Below are 23,962 nucleotides of genomic sequence, written 5' to 3'. Positions count from 1 at the left end.
GGTCCTGACTGGTCCAACCCAAAGGCGCATCTCTGTCCAATCCTTTTTCAACCCCATGGAGTGATTGGCTGCTGCGCTGAGCCAATCCAGTTCTCCATGATGTCACTCCTCCGGCCCAAGCTCCCTCCTGCTATCCCCTCTCAGCTCCGCCCTGGTGGTCACTCAGCACAAATTTAAAAACCCAAACTCCGAACACAAACCCAGCCTGAACAACGCCGCCGAACAACAACCCACAATTGTCTCATTCACCTTAATTCACCAACAACACACTGACAGCACTAAAAGGCCTCTGCAAGGAACGTTAATGAACTAGTCTCACTATGAAAACTTCGACTACCTATTCTCCTATGGTAAAGTGCATCTACTACCAACTACATCCTACCAAACCATTAAAGCTATGCCTAACTAAAAAACTACATTAAGTCCCTAACAGGAAACGTTTCTGTCGTCCAGGCGTTCCACGCAACCTCTACCAGCTTCACTGTCTTCTGGGAGGATGTGCAGGTGGAGCCAATTTCTGTTGCATCCACTTAGGCAAAAACGTTGTAACTGGGAGGTGAAGGGCAAGGCAACTCTCTGATGTGTCTGCACAAGGAATTCATGCATCCATGTGCTGCAACATCTTCCTTCCTTCCTTCCTTGTACAGAAGCAGGAAAACAGCTTCAGGATTGCCAGTGACAAAGGCAACTATGATGCAATGTTCACGTGGCTGCCATAGGCTGTGAGCGCCCCCAGCCCAGCTCTGTGAAGGGAACTCCTCTCACTGGCTGGAGAGCAGCTCCCAGAGGCGAAACTGCAGCTGACCATAAGCCTGCATGGCCTCTCTGTGGGCAGCTGCATCTCGGGCCAGGTGCTCAAAGCGGTTGAGCGGCTCAACCTTTCTCATTGCCGGTGGCAAGCTGATCTCTGCAGGAAGCCTCTCGTTGCCTAGCACAAAGTGCTCCAGGCGTTTCAGCTGCAGGCAGCAGCCCAGGTACGCCATGATGTCCCACAGCCCCCGTGCAAATTCCTTCCTGTGCCACTGGGACAGCAGTACGGTGGTCAGCAAGTGCGTGACCACGGTCTTCCAGACAGAGCTGGAAAAACCTGTGCCCCTCAGGATGCAGGTGAAGACCTGCAGGCATTTCAGGTGCAAGCTCTCACAGGGCACCTGCCTGGCGATGTGCCGGAAGAATTTTGCCTCGGCCACAGCGTATGTCTCAGGCCACGCTGTGCTTGCCATGACGTTGGCCTTGGCAGGCTGGCTGCTCCCAAGAATGCTGGAGCCGCCTCTCTGGGCCTCTGAGGGCTGGCTGACCACAAAGATGTCTGAGTCCCCTTGGTGCACCCCAAAGAGCATCTCCACCCTCAGGCTCTCCTTGCCATCACTCAGCTGGAATTGGCAGGAGCGGCCGCAGGGCTGAAACACCAAGTGCCATGAGGATGACTGAGGCACATGCAGCCACAAGGATCTCACCAGCTGGGAGAACCAGTGGGAGGTTTTCTCCACGTCCAGGTAGGAGCCAGTGCAGAGTGTCCTTAGGAGGCTGCGCTGATGCTTCCGCCGCAGCTCCTTCTGCGAGTGGTGCAGGAAGCACAGCAGCTCCTGGCCCAGCTGCTCCATCTGGCACGTGCACACCCACTCCACATGGACCCTGAAGCTCCTGGCTGCCATCTGCCCTGCACTGTTCAGCTCCAGGTGGAAGGCGTGCCCTGGTGGGGGACTCAGCGGCACCAGCACACGGTACACCCCATCCCACTCACGGGGACTCCAACCCTCAAAGGCGCTGCCCACCCCGATGGCTTCTTGAGGCACCGGGTAGAAGCTGTTGCTGACGCTGTCCACAAAGACGTGCCTCAAGCTCTCCATCAGCTCAGCTGACACTGAGCAACCCCTCTCCAGCTCCTCCACAGGCCACTGGACACAGTCCACTAAAAGGATGCCTGGCCTATTCCCAATGTGTGGCGTGTCTCTGTCTTCAATGTCACCACTGCCCCTTTCTTCCTTGCCTCCATCACTGTCTTCTTTTTCACTGGCAGCCATATTACCTTGTTTGTCTCCTTTTCTAGCCTCAATCTTCTTTCCCTCCACATTTACGCCATCCTGTTCTTCACCCTTGTTTCTATCACTGTCATCTTCTTTGATCATTCCCTTCTTTCCTTCCTCACTTGCAGCAAAACCACTAGGGTCTACCTCACTCCCATGACCACTGCTATCCTCCTGCCCAGCCGAATCACTGCTTCTCTGACAACTGGCATCACTGCTTTCCTGCACCTTCCCATCACCGTCACCTTCAACTTCCTTTGCGGCCACAGGACTGCCTTCTCTGTCATTTCCAGTGCTGCTGTCCTCTACCTCCACAGTCATATCAATGTTTTTGCCACCTTCCTTTGACTCCACACTCTCTTCTTCCTCTTCTTTTCCTCTCTAATCTCCCAAGGTCTCGCAGGAGATCTGGTCCTTGCTGCTGTTGCTGGCTTTACGGCTCCTCCTCTTGTGGTTAACCACAGTCCCCAGAGGAGCAGGACTCCAGCAAGCAGCCAGAATGGCCAGTGCTGCAGAGCACCAAAGGGCCAGGCTCCCCAGGCCTGGTCGTGCTGCCCCGGGGGCCCCTGCTCCAGCTCCTGCAGCAGCCGAGCCATCCGGCGCTTCAACAGCTCCTGACGCTCCTGCATGCGCCAGTACGTGGCCTCATCCAGCCCGTCGCCAGCTGGCCACGGGTACTGGATCAGGCTTTGCATGAGCACCAAGACCAAGGACAAGAAAGCCATGGTCTGCAGGAGGACACACAGAAGGGCTTCAGTGGGGCCGGAATGGAGACAGACCGTGGGGGGCAGGAAGGACAGGGCCCCGGCAGCTGGCAGGCGGCAAGGCCTGCACCGCTGCCCCCACAAGCACCTGGGCCTGAGCAAGGCGCTCCCAGGGGCTGGGCCCTGGATGCGGGGGCGGAACACAGGCCCCGGGTGCCGGCGCTCCTGCCCCAGCCCTCCTGCAGCCCTGTCCCCTCTCTGCGTGTGCACTCACCGCTTGCCCAAGCTCGACTGGGGCAGCGGCACCCGCCGGGGCCTTTTAGAGCTGCCCCCATTGTGACACGGCCCCCATGATGTCACAGAACCCAGAGCGCATCACAGGCCGGCCCCACCCGCCATCCCCAGCCCAGCTCGGGGAGCTCATCATGGCCCTGGGCACCCCGAGACCCAACGGGCACCAAGTGCACACCCGTCACTGGGGAACCGGGCAACCCCAGAGCTTCCCTTTACAAAGCAGGCACAAGCTGCCTCCCACAAAACCCTTTTCAAATCTAAATTTTGGTGACATGACCCATGGATGGTTCTCAATTAAGGCTTTTATGAAACACTGGAGGGAGAAATTTCTTATTAGTAGTATTTATCCTTATTACTTTTGGGGCAGGATGTAGGCTAATTTTTTTTTACAGATTTAGTGAGAAATCTTCCTCAAAGAAATCCAGTTTGCTTGGATGATGCACAGGAAGATTTAATACCATCCTAAAAAGGCCAATTAAGTTAATTAAAAGGTTTTGGTGTCTTCAATAACCTCTTAGCTCTCAAACTCTATGGTTCAGCACTGCAAAACTCTGGCATAGCCAGGTTTTTTTCAGAAAGTAGAATGTCTGTTTTTTCAAATTTGTGCAAAGATCTACCTTTGCCACTCCCAGCATCTTCAAAACTGTCTCCCTTAAACAGTTAGCCAATCTCTCTTACTGATAAAGGAACTTCTGTCTCTTTCTGCTATCTCTTTTTTTATTCATCTCCAATGGACTGTGAGTACAGGAGAGATTATGCTCCCTAGTCCTTCTTTGGGGAACTCATCTATAAATGGAACTTCAGAAATTGGGAGGGAGGGAAGGGAAACAGGGTGTGACTCGATTACCTGCATAGTGACCACAGATGTCCACTGCTAAACAGATACTGATGTCAGGTAGATCATGCCCTCCCATTAGTGAGCAGAAGGAGAACAATGTTGGGATTTCTGAAACTGCTCTGAATTGGATTTGCTTAACAGATGTCAATAAATAAGTTGTCAAAGGAAGAGTTTTGAACCCTCTTCCGAGCTGTTGCCACTTATCATGTACCTTCCCCACATTCTTCTAGGGAAGCTGTTTTTGATGTTGTCCCATCCTTCTTTTTACAAGGGAGCAAAAATTCCTTGCCAGGTATCACTCTTTCAGTTTCGTTTCCTCTCATCTTCCAAGATTTAATGAAGTGAACATTCAGCAGAATAGTTTTGTATTTTTCAAACACAATTCTTCTTTTATCCAACTGAGGCCCTTCTGTGACCATGAAAAAACAAAAGTTGTTGTGAGCTGCAGTTTACACTGTTAAGAGGTTGATACGGGTCAGTTCTCCAAGGTTATTCTTAGTTCAACTGCTATGTAAACTGTTGATGTCAGTGGCTGGAGGCTGCTCTCCAGGACATTATATATATGATAATTATATGACAGAAAATGCAACATATAGTTGGATCTGACCTTCAAGTTCACTAGCTTAAAAAGGAAAAAAAGTCTGTAAGGAATTTGATGGTTTTCCCATTACTAAATGCCTTCCAATTTATATTTAGTTTGCTACATATATAAGAGACCTTCCTCGCATGGACAGCAGTGCCCATCCATCTTCAAGCTATGGTGTATTTTAAGTCTCAATGATCACTGCCTCCAGAAAGCATTTTTGAGACAAAACAGGCAACGTCTTTTGCATAACTATACAATCATCCAGTACTAGGATCTTCACTCTCACATAAACACTTCAAGTTTTTCCGCAAAGGAATCCAAGATAGATTTTTCTGAGAAATAACAAACCATCAAAAATTAATTCAGTAACAACAAGGGAAAAACACCACTTCCTCACTCAAGACATTTTCCTTGATTTTCATAAGCATTCAGATTTACAGCTGCTGATACTACCACAAGAGCAGGTTTTTCTTTTTGGTTTTACTTCCTCCTCCAGCAGAGCAAGCACAGCTGCAAAATGCAAACTCATTTCTAGGCTCTCTTACACATCACCAGTTTACCACATTCCAACCAGTCATACCTTTGCAACACCCCATCAGGGTACTGGGATTACTGCAGTGTCACAGACAGTTTAAGTGAGGCTCAAGGAGCTGTACAATTTTAACTATGTTTTATATGTATAATTAAATGATGCATTACATGGAAATAAGCCAACTGTACTGAAACTTAACAAACTAACTGCTCTGATGCAATAGTTAAGCATCTCATCAGTTATAAAATGAAACAGGTTTAAAGCAAGGACAATGTAGACAACAGAATGCCTGACACTGTAAAGTAGCATGTTCAAAGGACCATTTTTGAACACTAAGCAAGTGCACTCATCCAGTCAAATTTTCAGAAGAATTCCTGGCACCAAAATGTTCTCTGTTTGCTCTTTTACCATGTTTAAAGAATAGATCACTCTTAGGGGGAAGAAAACTCTGCTTGCATAACACTGCATGAAACTAAAAAACCCTTAAACACTGCTAATTTCCATGTGGAGCTGATGATTTAGCACTGTCATCCTTCAGCAGAGGAGAAAGAACTGCCTGTCTTTAGTTTACTTATGTAAGAAGAAAAAAGTGAGGAGTGTGAATTTGATCTTGCTTCAATTTAATTCAGTGGCCAAACTCTTGCCATGACTTCAGTGGGAAACTGCATCTTAGTTCATTCAATGTGGAGAAAAACAAATCAGCTTAGAATAATGCTCTTGTTTATTAGATTTAAATTACTGCCATAGTTGTTTTTAACGATGCTAAGTAAATCCTGTTTTAAAAGCCAAAGGTTGCCTTCAGTTGTTCTTTTTCCTATGTACTGTGTCACAAGACCTCACGGCTTGCTCTGAGGCATGGTCACATTCCTACAGGGGAATGATATATGTTTGTGGATATCACGGGTGACAATGTCCAAATCTGAGCTGGGGCACCCCCCTCAGACAATAAACCAGGATGCACACTTCTGTAAAATAAATGCATTCACTGAGAGCAAAAACTACACTTACTAAGATGTCCATGAAAAGCAGCAAAGTAAATCAAATCAATAGGGTTAAATCTGCAATTAGGAATATGCATTTCTGCAGGGAAATTTTAGGATAGCCACAAATTGAAAAAAGTTTATTATTTTTTCTTTTCCTTAGAAGACAATCAACCTTCTGGTTTGGCTATTCTCTACTTTTCCCTATAAAGTAGAACCTAGAGAAACACTCAGAAAAAATGCATAGAAGTACCTCTCAATGAATTAAAAAAGATTATTCAGAAGATAGACAGAAATAATAGACTGTCTACACTGTATGAATTAAACAGGTATGAATTTGGACAGAGACCCTTCCATTCTTTATTAACAAAACTGATGCTGTCCTGAAAATGACAGTAGTGAATGAGACTGGTATATGAAAACCTTCTGCATCTGCTCTTGAGGTTGGAATGAGGATATTAAATGAGGCAGAAGACAAGGAGGATGTGCTGCCGAGGGAAGCTGAACGTCACTTCTGTGCTTGAGTTCTGCAGTTTGGGTAAGATCACAGGTTATCTCCAGCTACATGAAAATGAGTGATTAATACACACTGTTTCTCTTAGGCTGAAAGCAGTGCTAGACAAAGAGTATTAAAATATGGAATATTACTCAAAAATCATCCCCTGGTTTTCTAAAGATGGCAATCTTCTATTAGAAGACATTTTGTTACTTCCTCCATGTATTAAAGCTGTAACATAATAATAAAAGCACCTCAGACTTGTAGAAGTATCTAAGATATACAGATTAAGTAAGGTCTATGCAGTGAGAGCACCCTAAAAACATCACAAGAGCAGTGAAAATTTCTGGGATAGTAATGACAGGAACCAATCCCTAGAAGTTAAGTCTAAGTGAAGAAGAGAATTTTTCAACTAATGGATCAGGGAAAATATGGGAATAAAGGATGAGATATGTGATTAAAGATCATAGTGTACTATATTTACACCAGTGGAGAATACACAACTTTCATTCAGTATTACAACATATTTCAATTGAATCATGTGCAGTTTTAGTTTTATATGCACACAATTTTTTAGAACACGTTTTTAGACTGCGGCAAACAATAAAGGAAATCCATCATATGACATTGCATTGATCCCCACATCACTCACTGGAATATCTTAACATCTCCAGAATAGATTCCCACTGCTTAAGATGAAAACCCAGAGAAGATGAAAACCTATAAATGCCATTAAGAGAAGGTCTAAAATTTTAATTGCTGTCTGAACACAAAAGAGCTGTGACATGCTGTGGTTTATTGAAGCACTACTGCAGTTATAGACACATCTTTAACTACCCCACCCTCTCCCTCTTCCCCCATCCACCACTCACTGATGCAGCTGAGAGACACATGCATGACCAGGGTTTTAGAAATGCCTTATATGCCCAGTTTTTGTCTGTTTTCCATAAAGAAGGGAAAAAACCCTCTATACTCCTCCTCACAATATTTCAAGTCTTAATTCCAAAGAACAGAGATGCCAGGACTTGTCAGTGACATGACTAACAATTTTATGAGAACTGGCAAGAGAGTTCATTTCTCTTACATCTTACTTGCAGAAACCGTGGAGTTATTTTGTCTGAAACACTTGGGGGAAGGAAGGTAGACTTAATTCTGACAACTTTATTAAATATTCAGTATATCTGACATCCTGTTATCAACAAAAAAATATGGTTTAATTATGATAAGCCATACTGGAATCATTTATAATACATAAGTGTGAAAAAGCAGCAGTAAATTTTTTCTTGTCCCATGTGGAAAAATATACACCTTCCACCCCCCAAAACAAGTTGGACAAGGCACAATAAATTATCAGAATTCTCTTTCTTCTGGGTTTTCAGTTCCATCACAGCTCTCCGAATTAAGATTTATGTGCTATTTTGCATCTGTCTCTCTTGTTGATTTCCCACCCTACAGGGATATAGGTGGATAAGTTTGGACAGGAAACGGTATCCCTCAAGCCAAACTGAAAGGTTTATAAAGTTGCTAATAAAAGTTTGGGTCAGGGCCTAGATATCAATCATCTGCTCACTGTCTTTTGAAACGAGCTCAGGCATTTTCCAAACCACTCCCAGCAGGTCTTTGCCACTATTTTAAACTAAGATTTTAGCCATTTCTTTTTTCCCCGTGTTGACCTCAATAATTTTTCTTTCTCCCCCTCTTTACCTGCCAAATGCATCCATCAGTATTTTGCCAAAGGCGATCTGCTTTTGAAGTTGAGAGGAATTCACTAATTGTGAGTGTCAAATCCACAATAAATGCCATTGCCATATGGTATATGCTGCTTTTGGGAATTATCTCAAAAGGCCAAACTGTGAGAAGGCTGGCTGTATGTTAGGAGGGTTTTACTGCTAACTTTCATAACTCATGTCAGGTCTTTCAGTTTCTGTATTCATTGGCTTCAGTGAGTGCAACTGTTTCCTGAATTTATAAAAATGTTGTCAAGATCCCTTGATCTTGCTTCCTCCATCTCTCTCGCACAAACACATCTATACACAGTGGAATCGCATGCACAGTAGCATGCAAATCTAGCAAACGAGAAGCTTGTAAATAAATAGCATGTCATTCTGCTTCCTCAATAAATTCCTCTGGGTGTTAAACTCATGATAAACATATCATAAGCCCCGATGAAGGCTTTACAGCCTGTCCCATCACACCATCCTGAGTGCAATTCTGCAACGCATAGGAAGACATAAGTTTGAAAAACAGAGCAGAAATAGCTCCCATAAGGGCAGGGTGCTGACATAGTTGAAACATAACTAACTGGAGAGCATTTGCTTTAGCTAAAGAAGACAACATCAGTGACACATCTCTGTGCTTGTGAAGGTGTACTGTACATTCAAAGCAACATGAAATCTACCTTCTTTAAAAAATTGTCCAATGATACATAAATATGTCTGTGTTGAAACCCTTCGGACAGTACCATCCTCAACAAGAACTACACACAAGACTAAGGAATTCCACAGAGAAACACGCTTTTTTGATCTAAAGAGGGAAGGAGAAAGAAAAACACATGTAAAGACCTTATCATACCAACTTAGTGATAGAAAAAGAATTACAAAAATAAATGTCAGTCGCCTTGAAACACTTGAGGTAGCTCTCTAGACTTTCTCTGATGCTCTAGTAAGGTGTTAATGTCCTCCATGTCTCACATCATCCCCAGCAGCCACATGGAAATGTCTCCCATGGGCCTCAGAGTGTTTGAAGTACCACACCCCTCTAATTTATGTATTCTGTTAACATCCACTTGGAGCAAATAGAAATAATAGTTTAAGAAGACAGTTATATTTCAGGAACATGTGGCCCTATTCAACAAAAAAAACCCCGGAATATAATACTGTCCCTAGGCAGAATTCATCCATCCTTAAGGCTTCTATAATATTTTTCTGGGAGAGTGTTTTGCTTTCCTGGTAAGTAATACAAATGAACTCCTGGCAACATCACATCAAAACAAAAGTAGCAGAATCAGAAAAAATAGTGAAAAGTTTACCTTTATAGGAAAGCTTCAGTCTTGGGATATTTTGTTTTGACGTTCCAGTGACTGGAAGGAACAACATCACTAAAGACAGCAGGCTGCAGGCATGTGGCATTTGCAAAGCTCTCATTCTGCTCTCTTCTTCTGTATCTTCTTTTGCACTACGGTGAAGTATCTCCTCACTTTTCAAACAACCCAAGTTTTATCTGGAAGAAAAAAAGGAAAATATCTGCATTTTCAGTAGACCTGCATTACTGCATAAATAATAATTCTGTAAGCAAGCCAGACCTATCTTTAAAGAGCAGCTCATTTAATTTCTTTGCTGCAAAAGTATGTTTTCCTCTAGTACAAGTATAAATGTTTTGTTTCTGTAATACTAAATTTGCACATTTTGACATTGGAAAAGTATGTAAACTTTTCAAACACCAGTGTCGAGCATAGCTAAAGTTAAAGCACAAATTAAATTAATGCAGTATCCACAAAAAGAACATTTGCCTCTCAAAAGTGACCACGCAACTTGTTAGTCCGTACCAGTTCATTGGATATTTAAATGTTTTATAACTCTTTTTATCTCAGTACAACAACTATTGTATGTTTATGCTATGACTAGAATGAACAGTAATGTCTCAGATGCCATGGGGGTACAAGCAGAGTTAACAATGAGTATATATCCATCAAAACTTTCATAAATAAACCAAGAAAATTGGGTAGAACAAGCAGTTGTGTTTAGTTTTAACAGGAAAAAAAAAAAAAGTCAATGTGGATGATGGATTTAAAAGAGCTTTCAGTATGATATTTCCAGCAGAATAACTGCCTCAATTCATCCACCAAAATGTCCTATAAACTTTAATGAGTGTTTCAGGCTGGGGTCAATAGGCTGATATGAGATTTTGTTAGCACAGTGTGCAACTAAGCCAGCTTTGCAGCACTTTTCACTTAATAAGTGTCATTCATATTCCATAAATCTTGAAGTGTTTTACAAATGAAAGCAATTATCACTGTCCTTATTTTCCCTATGCAAAAACAGAACCATAAAGCTGCAGCAAACATATTTCCTCAAGGTCACACAGCTAGCACAGTAGTTGAAAAGAAAACAGCAACAGGAATCCTGATGTCCTTTGTACCCAGCTATTAAGGATCCCTTTTGCCCAATAACTCCATTTTTGCACATGAAATTATTTGAAATGGCATCTTGAGTTCTGAAGGCAAAACTTGATGGTTAATAAGTCACAGAGATCAGAGTATGAAAATATTTGTAAGACCAGATCCTTCCTCCTTACAAGTGCACGATGCTAGAGGTCAAGGGAGATGGCTGGTGAAATGACAAATATCAGTGTTTGAGTAATGTTGTAAAACCAAGGAGTAAGGAAATGTTATGGTTTGTCAAGAGATTAATGACTCATGACTTGCCATGAAAATTCTTTTCTGAAAGGTACTGAAATTGCCTGATTAAAAGAGCAATCCTAGTGCCCACGTCAGCCAGCATTTGCAGACATCAAAGGAGAGGTTCCTTACAAGCCCATGAGAGATGCAGCACAGCTTGTGGTCCCTGGTCTGGCATTCAAGCTCCTGCAGCACTGGGTCAGGAAACTCTATGGGCGACAGCAGCACCCAGAACCAATTCTGCACCTCCTGATGCAGGCAATTCATCCTTCCTTTCATTAAAGGATGGAAACAGTTCTCTCTGACAGAGGAAATCTCTCTCAGATGAAATTTGGGCTTTCTGACCCTCCAGACCTTCTGTCAATAGTAAATGAGAACAAAGTGTGCAAGAAGAGCACAATGGCAAAAGAAGGAAACAATTTGTAAAACGCCCGAAGTGTTGCTCCTACTGCAGAACACTGAGCTTCTTAATCTTCTCAGTCCCGTCTTCAACACTCACATTCAGTGTCTGAATGCACTACTCTTGGCCAAGTGTGAGTACATGTTAATGAGATTACAAGGAGAGAAAACACACAAACATGAAATGCCTGTTTCATCTTTCCCTTCCCTTTATTACAGTATGAGATCCTAAGAGAAAACCCTCACTTCTTCTGTGCCAGCATATCCATTTGAGGGTGGACCATGAAGGACTGATGCGGATTAGACTACCCCAGGGTTAAACTGCCTTTAAGAAATTTACTTAGGGGGAAGAAGGGGAAAATAAGGGGAGAAGAGGAGGCGGAAGAGTATATAAGGATGAGACACCAGCCCTGTTCATCTTCAGCAGGATGATAGTGACAAACCACACTTCAAAAAGAAGCAATTAAGAGGGAGCCAGTCTCACTGTGAGTATGTTGAGAAGTCATGGCCTGAAGGTCTGGGCCGCAGCGAACAGGGAACTCAACAAAGGATTTGGGGCTCATTTTCTTGATGCAAATTACTGTAAAGAATCAAGACAAAATTTGACTAAAAAACCAGTTGTGTCAATGCACTGTCATTTGTTGAATTGATTGAGAATCAGCAGCAAACTTGGGGCTTTGCCCATAGCTCACAACCTCACTTTTTCATTTAGGCTTTTTTTGCTAATGGGAACCTTCCTCTTTTTACTTTTTTTTTTTTTTGGGGGGGGGACCTGTTTTTTTTTTTTTTTTCCCTTTTCCCTTTTATTTGAATAATGTCTGTGAAAAACCATTTGCTTTCACAAGGCAGTTAGTTTACACTGGAGGCAGCTGGTCTGTGAGCTCGAGCCAACCCTGTCCTGTCTTTAGATTCACTGCAATCTGGCCAGATTGTCACATGTATTTTTAGTTTATGATGATCCTCTAATACAATTCCAGCTTCCACACAGAGTCCTTCCAACAGTCTAGCTCAGGTTAATGAACTTCAGGCCAACTAACTTGCCATTAATCTCCAGGGAATATCCTTCCTCTCTGTAACACATGCAATGTCAGTGTTCTGTGCTGAAAAGACCCACAGTCACACTGTGAACAGAAGCAAAGAGTTCCATGAGGAGAAATAAAACATAAAACCTAAAAGCAAATTTGACTCCTCCATTCTTTCTTCCCCTCAAAACTAAGAAGAATTTGGTCAGAGAAGGAAAAGTTACTTGTTTGTTTAGTTCTTTGATACTTCAGCTAAGGACCAACACATTCTAAAACTTCCTCACCATGAAGAGATCCAAAATAAATGTGGAAAAAGAGTCTGAAAAGAAAAATGCTGAGGCTAAAGCTGCCTTCCCACCTTGGCATCAGCTAGGAAATAGCACTGCACTGTGTTAATTATCACCTGCAAGACCGACCAGGGAAGGAAGCCATATATACACCTCACTGAAACAGGGGCATGTCCAGTGGAATAAAGGAGCTTTTATTTGCCCCACGTAGGGGTGGGAGGCACAAGGCCGAGGAGGGGCTGGGCAGCCTGGCTCCATCCTGCTAGGATCTCCCAGAGGGGCCCATAAATTCGGAACAGGCTGTGGGTTAAATGCCAGAAGAAAGAAAGTAGAACTGCTGGTGCCCTGCCATCCTGACAGAGAGAGGGGCTGGGCTGCCTGGCACTTGTGTGATGTCACGTCCCTGAAACGAGGTGTCACCTCCCCGCAACGGGTCACATCTAGTGAAGCCTATAAAACAGATTGCTCCAGAGCTACTGTCTGAAACAAGAAAACCTGGAGCCAATTTTCTAAACATAATTTATTCCAGGCCCTTTGTGGCAATAAACAGAGCTCTTCGGCCTTCTCAAACACACAGACAGTGAGGAGCTCTGTGCTTATGGCAGCTTTTTCAGATCGTTCAGCTCAAACCTATCTAAATGCAAAATCTTGCATTCACAAATACTGTGTAGTTTCTGACTTCTCCTGGCGTCATGAAGTCCAGAGCAGAAACGACTGTGACCCATCTGAAAACACACACTTTTTAAACTGCATTCATGAAGCTCTCAGTTAATTCTGTTAAAAAAGCCTTTATGAAATTGGAGGATAATTTAAAACCTGTTTTCAGAACTACTTTTCCAAGGTCCTTTAAAAATTCAGAATTTTACATTCTAATAAAGTGTTACGGTTTTGGTGATTCTAATAGCAATGTTGCAAATTGTGACAAGTGAAAAGCTAGAGCAACCTAGTCCCTATAAGCTTGCAAATTCATTATAAATCTAATGAGTAAGTTGCCTAGGCCATGCAGCTTCAATATGTAATTTTCTGTCACTGATACAAGAGTTTTTCTTTCTTCTCATCTATCCTTGTTTGAGATCTTTTCTATTTTATTTTGGTCTATGGAGCCAGAGAGAGCAAGAGATGTCCCTTCCAAACATCTACAAAACAGCATGAGCGGCATGTCAAACAAACATATTGCTTTAAAAGATTTAAATCTAATCAGCTACCAAAAGAAACAAAAATTACCACACCTATGATTCAAATTTATTGAAAGGTACATTATCTCTTTATCATCTCTTTAATAAATTATTTGGACTTTATCTATATGCACACAAATTTAAAGCACGTTACTTTAACTACAAGTATAGACACACATGTCTCACCTTGAAATTATCATACAAAAATTACGGTGGTTGTCTACTGTGTGATTCAAAACTGTACTGTAATCATGAACTGGATATCAACTTGTCTTTGTTAATAAGAGGGAAACTATAGGTATACATGACTCAGATTAGTTACTTAGAAAATCAAATAGACGAAAAATAAAATTACATCTTTAGACTTACTTAGCATTCTTAACTTAGTTCTGCAATAACAAAGATGACATTTATCACAATGAAACTATGTTCTTGTACCCCTTAGATAGATGGTCTGTTTATTATTTGGCAGAAGATGCTTTTCTCTTCATTGTGAAATCTCAGTGAAAGCTAACTCCATCCAAGAACTGGTAAACAGTATTATTCATCACTGTTCTCCTACTTATTAAGTAGGTTTTGTGCTGTTTCTAGTCCAGAAAATGTTCTCTTTCAGGATTCAAAAAAATACTGCTTTTTGCACAAACCCCATTGTGTTCAGCATTACCTCACTTCCCAACACCAGGAGAAATAAATGAATAAAAAGAAAATGGTACAATCAAAAAACATTATGTGAGCTTACAGTAAGTGATTTTTTTTTTCATTTTGTTTTGCATAAATCACTGGGTTTAGTGCACCTGGTTTAGATGAGGTTTTGCAATAGAGCAGTCTTCACTATTGTTAAATACCCAAACAATTAGCAAAGACTCATAAGAAGCATAACCCACCTTACAATGAGTTTCACAAAACCTTAAAGGCTTTAACTTTTACTGATTTACATACTATCCATTCAACACCAATAACTTGGCAAGAAAAATCACTGCTGTGATTCCCACTTGAGAAGAAGCAAATAGAGCAAAGAAAAATTAAGGGTCTGAGAGACAATGAGGATGCAACTGAGGGAACAAAGAGTCAGCAAAAAATCTGCTTTTATTGCAGAGAGATATCTGATAATAAATAAAGCTCTCCAATAGAAAGAGAAAATATATTTGAGGATTGCACTGGATTTTTTGTTGAGTTGAACTCAAGCTCTAGTAAAAATGGTGACTAAGGAACAGAAACATGAGAGAAGAAGAGGGAAGGAACTCCCATATTTTGTTTACTTTTTCATACTTTTCAGCATCTTTCTGAAGGGAATCTACTAGGGGAAGCACTTCTAACAGGCATGTAGCCTGTTTGGAGATAAACACTGGCAGAAATGATAGAATCTTTACAGGATGGTCTGTGTCACATTGCTCTGAAGAGCTTATCTGACCATAAAATTTACTGTTGGGCACCTAAAATTATACACATAGGAAATAAGCACTTCATCCTCAGAAGATACCAGGATATTTTTCCGGTCAGTGTCAGTGAGGATTACACCCAGAGATTTCACACAGACACAGAAGTAGTCTTTTCAGAAAGTTACAGATAGACAGCCATGCACACAGACTTTATGGATCATTACAAATGGTGATTCTGAGAAATTTATCTGTGGCGTTGTATCTTTTGGACATGTAACACATAAATCCAAGACTGGTGAAAAAACAAATACCGTTGTCTAACCCTAATTATTTGTACGCTGTGTCACCTCAAAAAAAAAAAAAGGCAAAAAACCAAAACCCAAAACCAAAACAAAAAAAACAAAAACACAACAAACCAAACCAAACCAAAGAAAAAATAAAAAAGAAAAAATACTAACTGCTTTTTACATTCTACAGACTGTTTCTCAAACACAGTATCTATTGTTCAAGAAAAAGGATGGGATGGAAAGCAGCTTGCCATCTGATAATGATATTGCCAAGAGAAGGTAGGCACATAAATAAAAAGTCCCACCAGTCAGATGTGCAGCTGGGATCTTTGCACAGAAATATCAACATGCTTTTCACTCTAAAGTTAGATGTGTATGTATCTCTTATGGATTCTTTTTCCTCTTGTTTCTTCTTGTTTTCTTTTGGGGAAGGAATGATGACTTCAGGTATTACATCCATAATAACAGCCTTCCATAGCCTCTTTATTTAGAAGGACATGAGAATGCCCTATAAGTCTGATCATCAAAAGAAGAAAAAAAAAAAAAAAACAAAACAAACAAAAACCAAAAAAAACCCCACCAAAACAAACCCAAACACAAGCCAAAGAAGAAAGCAGTGTAAGGCACGATTTAGCAACACAAAAGAATCAAAAGGAACCCTAAGCCAAACCTCAGTGTTACATTATTTTAAGTACAGCATGTTTCCCCAGCAGACCAAAAAAAACACTAACGCTATGAAAAGTGATTCTAAGATGAGTTTTGTAACTTTGGTATCCAAGAAAAGAAAAAGGCAGTAGCATGAAAATTCCTAGAAACATTAATGAAAAGGTAGACTAGATGGAAACCACTTTCTGCCAAGTACTGTGACGTCTAAAGGGTTTCAAAGAGAGACAGAGAATTCTCCTCTGAAATGTCTGTCACCACCTGCAGTACTTGGGGTGGTTTGGCTCAGCTCTGAGCGAAGGAGACAGGGAGACAACACTTGCAGGAAGCTTTGCCTGTGGAACAGCCTTGGCCTGCTCTTGAGAAAATACTGGAAAGCCAGAAAAATGTCATGATGGCCATCAGAAAAAATAAATGCTCATTTTGGGGAGACCTGCCTGACCATTTAAACTCTAGCAGATTGCATTTGTCTTGCTGCAGCCTGAATTAACCTCAGGCAGCACTGTCAAGCTACCTAAACCACTGACCCTGCAACCACCATTCTCCTGCTGGAAGAAACATAAACCTACATTGGCCAACACAAAGGAAGGATTACAGTCTCTTTTTCACCTCCAGGAATTCTTGCCAGTGTTCTGCAATGGAAAAACCCTTCTCTGTTATTTCCTTTCATAGGAGACCTTCCAACATTTGCAGGAGTGAAGCATCAGTCCTCTAGCAGGGACCAGAAGTCTGAACTAGCTGATATTTTTGGGCGTTACCAGTAACTAGTGGCAATGGGGCATTCTATAGATGAATTACTTGAACTTGCCCTGCCATGACTTTTATACATCTGTAAAAAACCCAGCTTGATGGGAATGTAGTGCAGCACTCTGGTGAAATCTGCGATATATCAAATCCAGACTTACTGCTCTGTGGATAACAGTGCCTACTCTGAAAGGGTACAGCCAGCGAGTGTCTGCATGGATACATCTACAGATGCGAGCAGGTGGGGCTCTTGTGTCCTTGATCCAAGCAATCCAGACCTCAGCCAACTCCCAGTGCTGTATGGCTCCACTAATTGCACACTATACAGCAATATATTACACATTTCAGCCATACACACATCTGAGGCACCACCAGCCAGCCAACTCTGTGTGCAGGCACAACCTGCACATCATGCACACAATCACAACTCAGCAGACCCTACTAAATCAAAAACTCAACCAAAACAAACCAAAAACAAACCCTCCCCAAAGCAGAAAGAAAAAAAGGAACAAAGATTTATATTTGCATAAATATTTAAAAAGTTAATTTCATTTCACAGCCAATGCTTTATAGTGCTAAAATTTGTAGGTAGATTATCTCATGTAAGCATTAATGTATTGCTAAATAGTTTGTAATTTTGTTTAAATGCTTGCAGGCACTCACAGATTCTCTAGCTGTACCTAAAGTCTATGAGACTCTCAGATAAAAATAGAATGTTACAAATGTTAAGTAGAGGCAACTGCATGCTGTAGTTGGCATCTTAATATAATTAAACTTTTTAAAACTATTTCTGTTTTACAAATCCTGATAGGATGTTTCCATAACTGCCAACACTATTTAGTTTATTGTCATATGTTTAAAAGTCAAATCATAGTTTGCAAAAGAATTCAGGCTAATACAGTTTAGCAATGGTTAAAAAATGTGTACTTCATATGGCAGCTGGGCTTTGATCAAATATGTTTGCTGTATATCCAATGGCATATTTTCCTAAAATTCCTTTCATCAACGTATGAAAATTCCTTTCATCAATCTCATTATTTGATGCACTGTCAGTGAACTCTGTACAGCACAGTCTGCGGGATTTAATGTATAAACTACACTATAGGGAAAGACATGCCGGAAGGATTTTAATTTACACTTCCAACAATTTGATTTAATAATTCATGACTTTATGCTTGAAGTCTATTGGAGAAGGGGTTTTTTTTAATCCATTGTCCAACTAATTTTGGATCAACATTTTGTGCAGCCAAGATGTAAAGTGATACACAAATGAACGTGTATACCACAGTGCAGTGATCACTGTTGGCCCATTAACCCAGTTATTTTATTGTTAGGCTGAACACATTTGCTTTCTTCCTGACTTTTTAAACATTTGATTTCATTTTAATTTGGAGTATGTGTAACAGGGAATCAGCAGAGCCTCTATAACAAATCCCACTTGTGAGCTTACACAAGTCACTGACTCAATGCAAACCTATTCCTCTTGATGGGTTTCCCTCAGGTACTCATCATTGCAGTATCCAAGCAGTTTAAAAGCTTTAATGCCTCTATTCTCTACCCTCTATCCTTGTCATTATGAGTTAACTGGATTTCTTTTAATGCTACCACAGAGCATGACAAGCCTTGGATAAGGTCACACTAGCAGTCAGGACCGGTACCCACATCACTCTAGCCACGCAGGCAACCTTCTCCACAGGGACAACAGACTTGTAACTCCTGCAGAGAGATCCACGACTCACGTATCACTTCTTCCAGTGTTTTATTCATGATTTAAGTGCTTCTGCAAACTGCAGAAATTTACAAGCAATCACAGTTTCATTTTCTATAAAGAACTTCACAGAGCTGTGTAAGGAATAATACGCTGCCAGTGTGAGTTCAGACAGCAGGTTATCAAAGCTTTAACAGTCCTGTGTCCTCTGAGCATCAATTTTACCATTTTCAAGGGTTACAATATGCTGCTAACCAGACCCTCAAAGAACTTTCTGTTTGTGTCACAGCAGAAATCAATTTATATTTGGTGCAATAGTTGTTTTGCTCATCTATTTTTAAGCTGCTTTGTGAAGGGTGCTATCATGAGAGTTTCTGGAAGCTGAAACAGCAATACTGAAAAAAGAAATGAAGAATTCAGGCATCACCTCCTCCATTCAACACAGAAATATTTCCACTTTAGTTTAAAACCACAATAACTTTCCTTTGTCTTGTGAGGACGAAGTGAGGACACAGTGTGCAAGGAGGAACCAGTATTTCGCTAAGAAAAAGGAAAGATTTTTAGATGGTTAACCAGTTAGTTTCCATAACCAGAAGACCAGTATTAAAAAGGTAGGATATAAAACACCACTTCTAATTTCCTTTTCACCAGTAGTCATTTGGCCCCTAAGATGATGAGCAATCTCAATCTTGAGGAAGTGCTGAGGTTCAATTCCCTACAAGGATTGTCAACACTGGAACAGGAGCTCAGAGATGTCATGGATTCTCCATCTCCGCAGACATTTGAAGCTTGACTGGACGTAACTCTAACCAATCTGATCCAAAGCTGAAGCTATCCATCCTTTGAAATACAAACAAAACCATATGACCTCCTCATGTCTCCTTCAACCCTAATTTTCCTACTACTTCAACCCTAATTTTTCTGCTACTTCCTTTAGCAGTTAATGGACAAATTAATAACTGAATTGAATCACACACTGAAAGTCTTCCTCAACATCCAACACCCTTCCACTTAAATTTAGATGCCTGACTGCCATCCAATGACTTTTTCTACTCTCCAGGAATCTTATCTTCCTAAAGACTCTTCTGATAAGGGCAGTGTCTACCCAATCTGCTTACAAATTAACTACTTTACTACTAAAATCTGACTGAAAACAGAATCACTTTTCTTCTATGAAACTGTCCAAAAGCTGCAGCAAGATAATAAACCCCTGTATCAAGTGGAGTACATATAGCATAGGTACAGGCACTGCATTAGCTGTATAACTTAATTCAGTATCTCACAGCTTCCAGGTACACTTCACCCACATGGTCCTAGTTTGCCCATTCCATGAAAACTAAGCACAGAACGGAGTGTCAAAATTATTAACAAGGTATATGTAACAAGGCTTTTACTCGCACTGATGAGACAAGAAGAGGATTTATTCCAGGATTCCCCCACTGGAGTTTGAAGAAGCTGGGTGAGAAATGCCACTGGATGAACTTCTGACACCCAAACCACACCAATGACTTCAACACACAAGAACATCTGTGTGTTCCAGGCTGACCTCTCTTTTCTATCCCAATCAGCAACTCCTTCCTGCCAGTCTGTTATCTCCCAGTGGCACCAAGAAGTGGAAGCCATTGTAGTTACCACATTAAATATTTCTCAGTGTTGTGGGGGGGGGGGAAAAAACCCTACTAGAAAGGATTTGGGCTCCACGCTGGCTTAGCTAGAAAAAGAGATGTGGTAGAGAAGATTAAGTTGTGTTTCCATAGCCACAAGCAGGTGGCAAAGACCCACCACAGGTGTTTGTCCCATAGAGGATTTCACTCCCTGGTAAAACAGCTACTCCTCAAAGAAACCAGGGCTTGAAGATATCCAGGACTCTTCCTGTTAGATGAGCCTTGTGTAAGTTTATGAAGCCTTGGGATCACCATGATTAACTACCTTCCTTAAGCCATTCCCCACCAGGCTTTAGTGCTTTTAAACCACTGACCCCTTGAATTAAAGAGGGAGATTTCTCTTTTCACAGCTGTGACTCAACACAGGAAGGAATTCAGAGACATCTGAAAACAAAGCCAGGCAGAATTTAAAACAAAATCCTTCAATGACAGATTTAGCAAGTGATGGGCACAGCTGGAGCTTACAAATATAACTAAGCAAATGAGCATGCATTATACAACAACCTTACAAAGACAGATCCTATGAAGGGCAAGTTCCTCACAAGGAATTGCAAAAAGCCAAACTGCTATGAATAAATCATCAGAAAAACTAGATATTGGCTGTTCAAAAGGAATCTGAGTCTTTGGGTCCTTCAGCAAACTAAATGGTAAACACCCCTAAAATGAGGTATGTGACAATCAATTAAGCAACTTCAGCCTTGTTTTTTAGTTATGGTCTATTTAAACCACAATTACAAATCAAAATCCCTGTGCCTAGAGAAGAGTAAGACACTACACTAAGATAGTTTTCAAAACTTATATAGTACCTTTCATACACTCAACTTAAAATATACAGTAACTAGTACAAACATCATTGAGTCATTGCAAAGGATATGTGTCCCTACTATTTCAGATGGGGAAGCTGATGCTAACTGTATTTAGTAGATATTCTAGGAGGAATTGAAGTGAAAAAAATAAATGGAATTAGATACCAACAGCTAATTATCAGTGTCACTATCTTCAACATGACATGCTTCTTTCTACCCAGTCAAATGGGTTACATGACACTGCATATCAGTTTTAAGAAGCAAGCACAAATTTGCCGATGAACTTTATAAAGTGCAACAAGTATCTTGAAGATAATCAAGCATGAGGAATAAACCTATTGACCACCTCCACACAGTACTGCAAAGCAAAATAACAATGACTACTGAAAATTCTGTTTCCCTTGTCTGCTCTGCTGGGGTATGTGACTTGCATTAATGGCACAGGGAATAATGTACTTGCACTCAGACCCCAGACTGACTGATGTCAAATGAAGTTCAACCATTCATATTAATAGGGATCAGCATTTGTCTGAGGGAATGGAAGACTCTCAGACCTCAGGGTCATGAATTGACAAGCTATCGAACATTTTCTCTGTAGTGCTGACCATGCTCCATCCCCACTGAGCTCAGCTGTCTAGACCCTTAGTCCCACTCCAGCTGCTTTGTGCTCCTCCTGAGGCACTGAAAGAGCTAATTACAGATTCTTCCTGTGTAATGTGCAATGAGGGCTGAGGTCTCACAACTCCCTTTCTAGGAAACGCAGAATAGTCACATTTCTCTGGACCCCAAGAACAACACAGAGACACACATGCAAACGGTGAGTTTTGTTATTCTGGAGATCTGTAATTGACTAAGCCAAATGGTGACAGAAGTGCCATTAATGCCAAAAAAAAAAAATTAAAAAAAAAAAAAAAAAAAAAGAAGAAGAAGAAAAGAAAAAAAAAACCAAACCCACTGAAAATATCACCTCAAAAGAACAAAGGTGAATAATAATTTGTACCAAGAAAATGATTGTTAAATTTATACTGTCTCACGCCACTAATAAACTGGGAGGATGCAAAAAGCACTTTTTCTTACAGGTGAACTTTCTGGAAAAATACCTTCTTACAGAATTTATTCTTGAATGGTTTCAGAGTATCTGTAAGCTCATGGGTTGTAGTCAAGCTAATGATCAGCAAGCAGTAACTTCAGACAGCTGATAAAAGTCTGTAGCTGGTCATTATCTGTCAAAACATTAAAATATGCAAAGAAAAACATTGCAGTAGAGTTTTGGTCTTCTTAATATCAAGTAGAGAAATTATGGGAGTAAGGACAGTTATCATTTTCACCATCATCATAATTCCTAAAAATATTAAGAACAGCAATAACAGTAACTTTTTTCCTAAACTGTTTTGGCAACAAAAATTCTGCCAGATGCAAATTTAAATTTTTTGGATGATAAGAAAGTCAGCTGTTTCTAGTGACTTTACAAGTTATAACCCAGCTCTGGTAGTCAGGACATGCAGAGTGAGTGAATTCAAAACACCCACTCAAGCCCTGGCATCTCTGCTTCTTTAGAGGCACCTCAGACACACTCTTGTTTCTCAGAAGTTCTTGTGTAAACATTAAAAAACACAAGACAATAAAAAGATAAGAATCCAGCATGCAAGGTCAACCCCACCAAAGGATGAGACAAATAAAAAAACAAGATTAAAATAAATGCATTATCTGCACAGTGAATTTCAGTATCATGAGCCACTAAACTGACTCATGAAGTATAACTTGACTGTGCCTCTTTTAATTGTTGCACATAAGGGTCCTCTTTCTGGAAAAGAACAATCTCTTTAGCAGACATAGTGCTACAATTTTTTGGTTTTTTTTCTTTAGCAATAGTATATGGGTACTGCAGTGCAAGTTATGGAACTTAAGTTCTGCTACAGGTTTAGAAAGAAGCATGCAGGATGTAGGAGATATGCAGCTAGACCAGAAAATGCCTTCTATATGTACTTGGAGAACTACCAGTAGAAATCACTTCAAAAGCAATGAGTATCAATTCCTCACAGTAATATCAGGTGAAATATAAAAGCTAAAAAGGCAAGACTGCAAACCTATGCAGTAACTGAGAAAGTAATGACATTTGATCTTCTTTCAGCATTAAAGTTGTCTCTCATTTTTTTTTCCTTAGCAATATGGATCACAAAACATATCACTGATTTTCTAAATTTAAGCAGTTCTGGGTTTTCTCCACCTTCAACATTCATATATATTTATAAGAATATAAAAATGTTTGCAATGACAAGAATGCTCATCCAGTCTATTAGTCTCTTTTCAACAGTACGAAGAATAAGTATAGAACATTTTTATATGATATTTCCCTACCCTTGGTGCTCCCCCTCCTCTCCATCTATTTTCGGCTCAGGAGATTTCCTGAGCCTATTGTGGCCTGTCTATTTTGCAACCCTCGAGTAGATATCACTTTCAAGTACTTGTCCAGCATCCCTCTGAGCCCTTGCAGAATTCTTGCATCTGCAACACCATCGGGTAAACAAGTTTATATGTCTGCTACCCAACGTGTGATGAACCACTTCCAACACCTAAAGTGCAATTTGATAATGTATTAATTTCCCCTCATACACCAGCACCTTCATAATATTAGCCATAAAGTAGATCCCACTTGCTAATAAAAAAAAAAGAAAATTCTGATTTAGTTGTGATCATCATCCAACTGTTTCAACATTCACTGCGTTACACATGCTATCTCATTATTTTATTTTGCATATCTGTCTCACGGAGTGAGTGGAGAATTAAGTGAAAATTGGTCAAGAGAAAGTTAAGAAGGTGATGGTAGTCATCAGTTCTAATGAGTGTTTGCTGCCAAAGAAAAATATCTTGCTATGGTCGCTGCACAAGATGAGATATAATATTTCACAACTAAATCTTTGGTGAGAATCCAGGACCAGCTTTGAACAAAGTAAGTTCAATTCAACAAAGTAAGT

General features: G+C 40.8%; 2 protein-coding genes across 3 annotated transcripts in view; both read right to left on the bottom strand.

The window, feature by feature from the left end:
- Positions 1 to 23,962, bottom strand: part of SEMA3D (semaphorin 3D) — a 132,841-nt gene that overhangs the window by 81,949 nt on the left and 26,930 nt on the right. For both annotated transcript variants that reach the window (XM_066182771.1, XM_066182772.1), the window contains exon 2: positions 9,486 to 9,676. In XM_066182771.1, the coding sequence (XP_066038868.1) occupies positions 9,486 to 9,600 (115 nt within the window). In that variant the 5' untranslated portion in view covers positions 9,601 to 9,676. The remainder of the gene's footprint in view (positions 1 to 9,485; positions 9,677 to 23,962) is intronic.
- Positions 762 to 2,752, bottom strand: LOC136290048 (inositol 1,4,5-trisphosphate receptor-interacting protein-like 1). The gene is made up of 2 exons (XM_066184491.1): positions 2,465 to 2,752; positions 762 to 2,408 (listed from the first exon to the last, which is right to left on the bottom strand). The coding sequence occupies exons 1-2, from the start codon at positions 2,750 to 2,752 to the stop codon at positions 762 to 764; spliced, it is 1,935 nt and encodes a 644-aa protein (XP_066040588.1).

This window comes from Chamaea fasciata, unplaced genomic scaffold, assembly GCF_029207755.1.
Source record: "Chamaea fasciata isolate MVZ Bird 193981 ecotype frontalis unplaced genomic scaffold, bChaFas1.0.hap1 SCAF_5, whole genome shotgun sequence".
Taxonomy (NCBI): Eukaryota; Metazoa; Chordata; class Aves; order Passeriformes; family Sylviidae; genus Chamaea; species Chamaea fasciata.
Note: the sequence above shows the minus strand (reverse complement) of the source record. Positions and strands in the feature narration are given on the sequence as shown.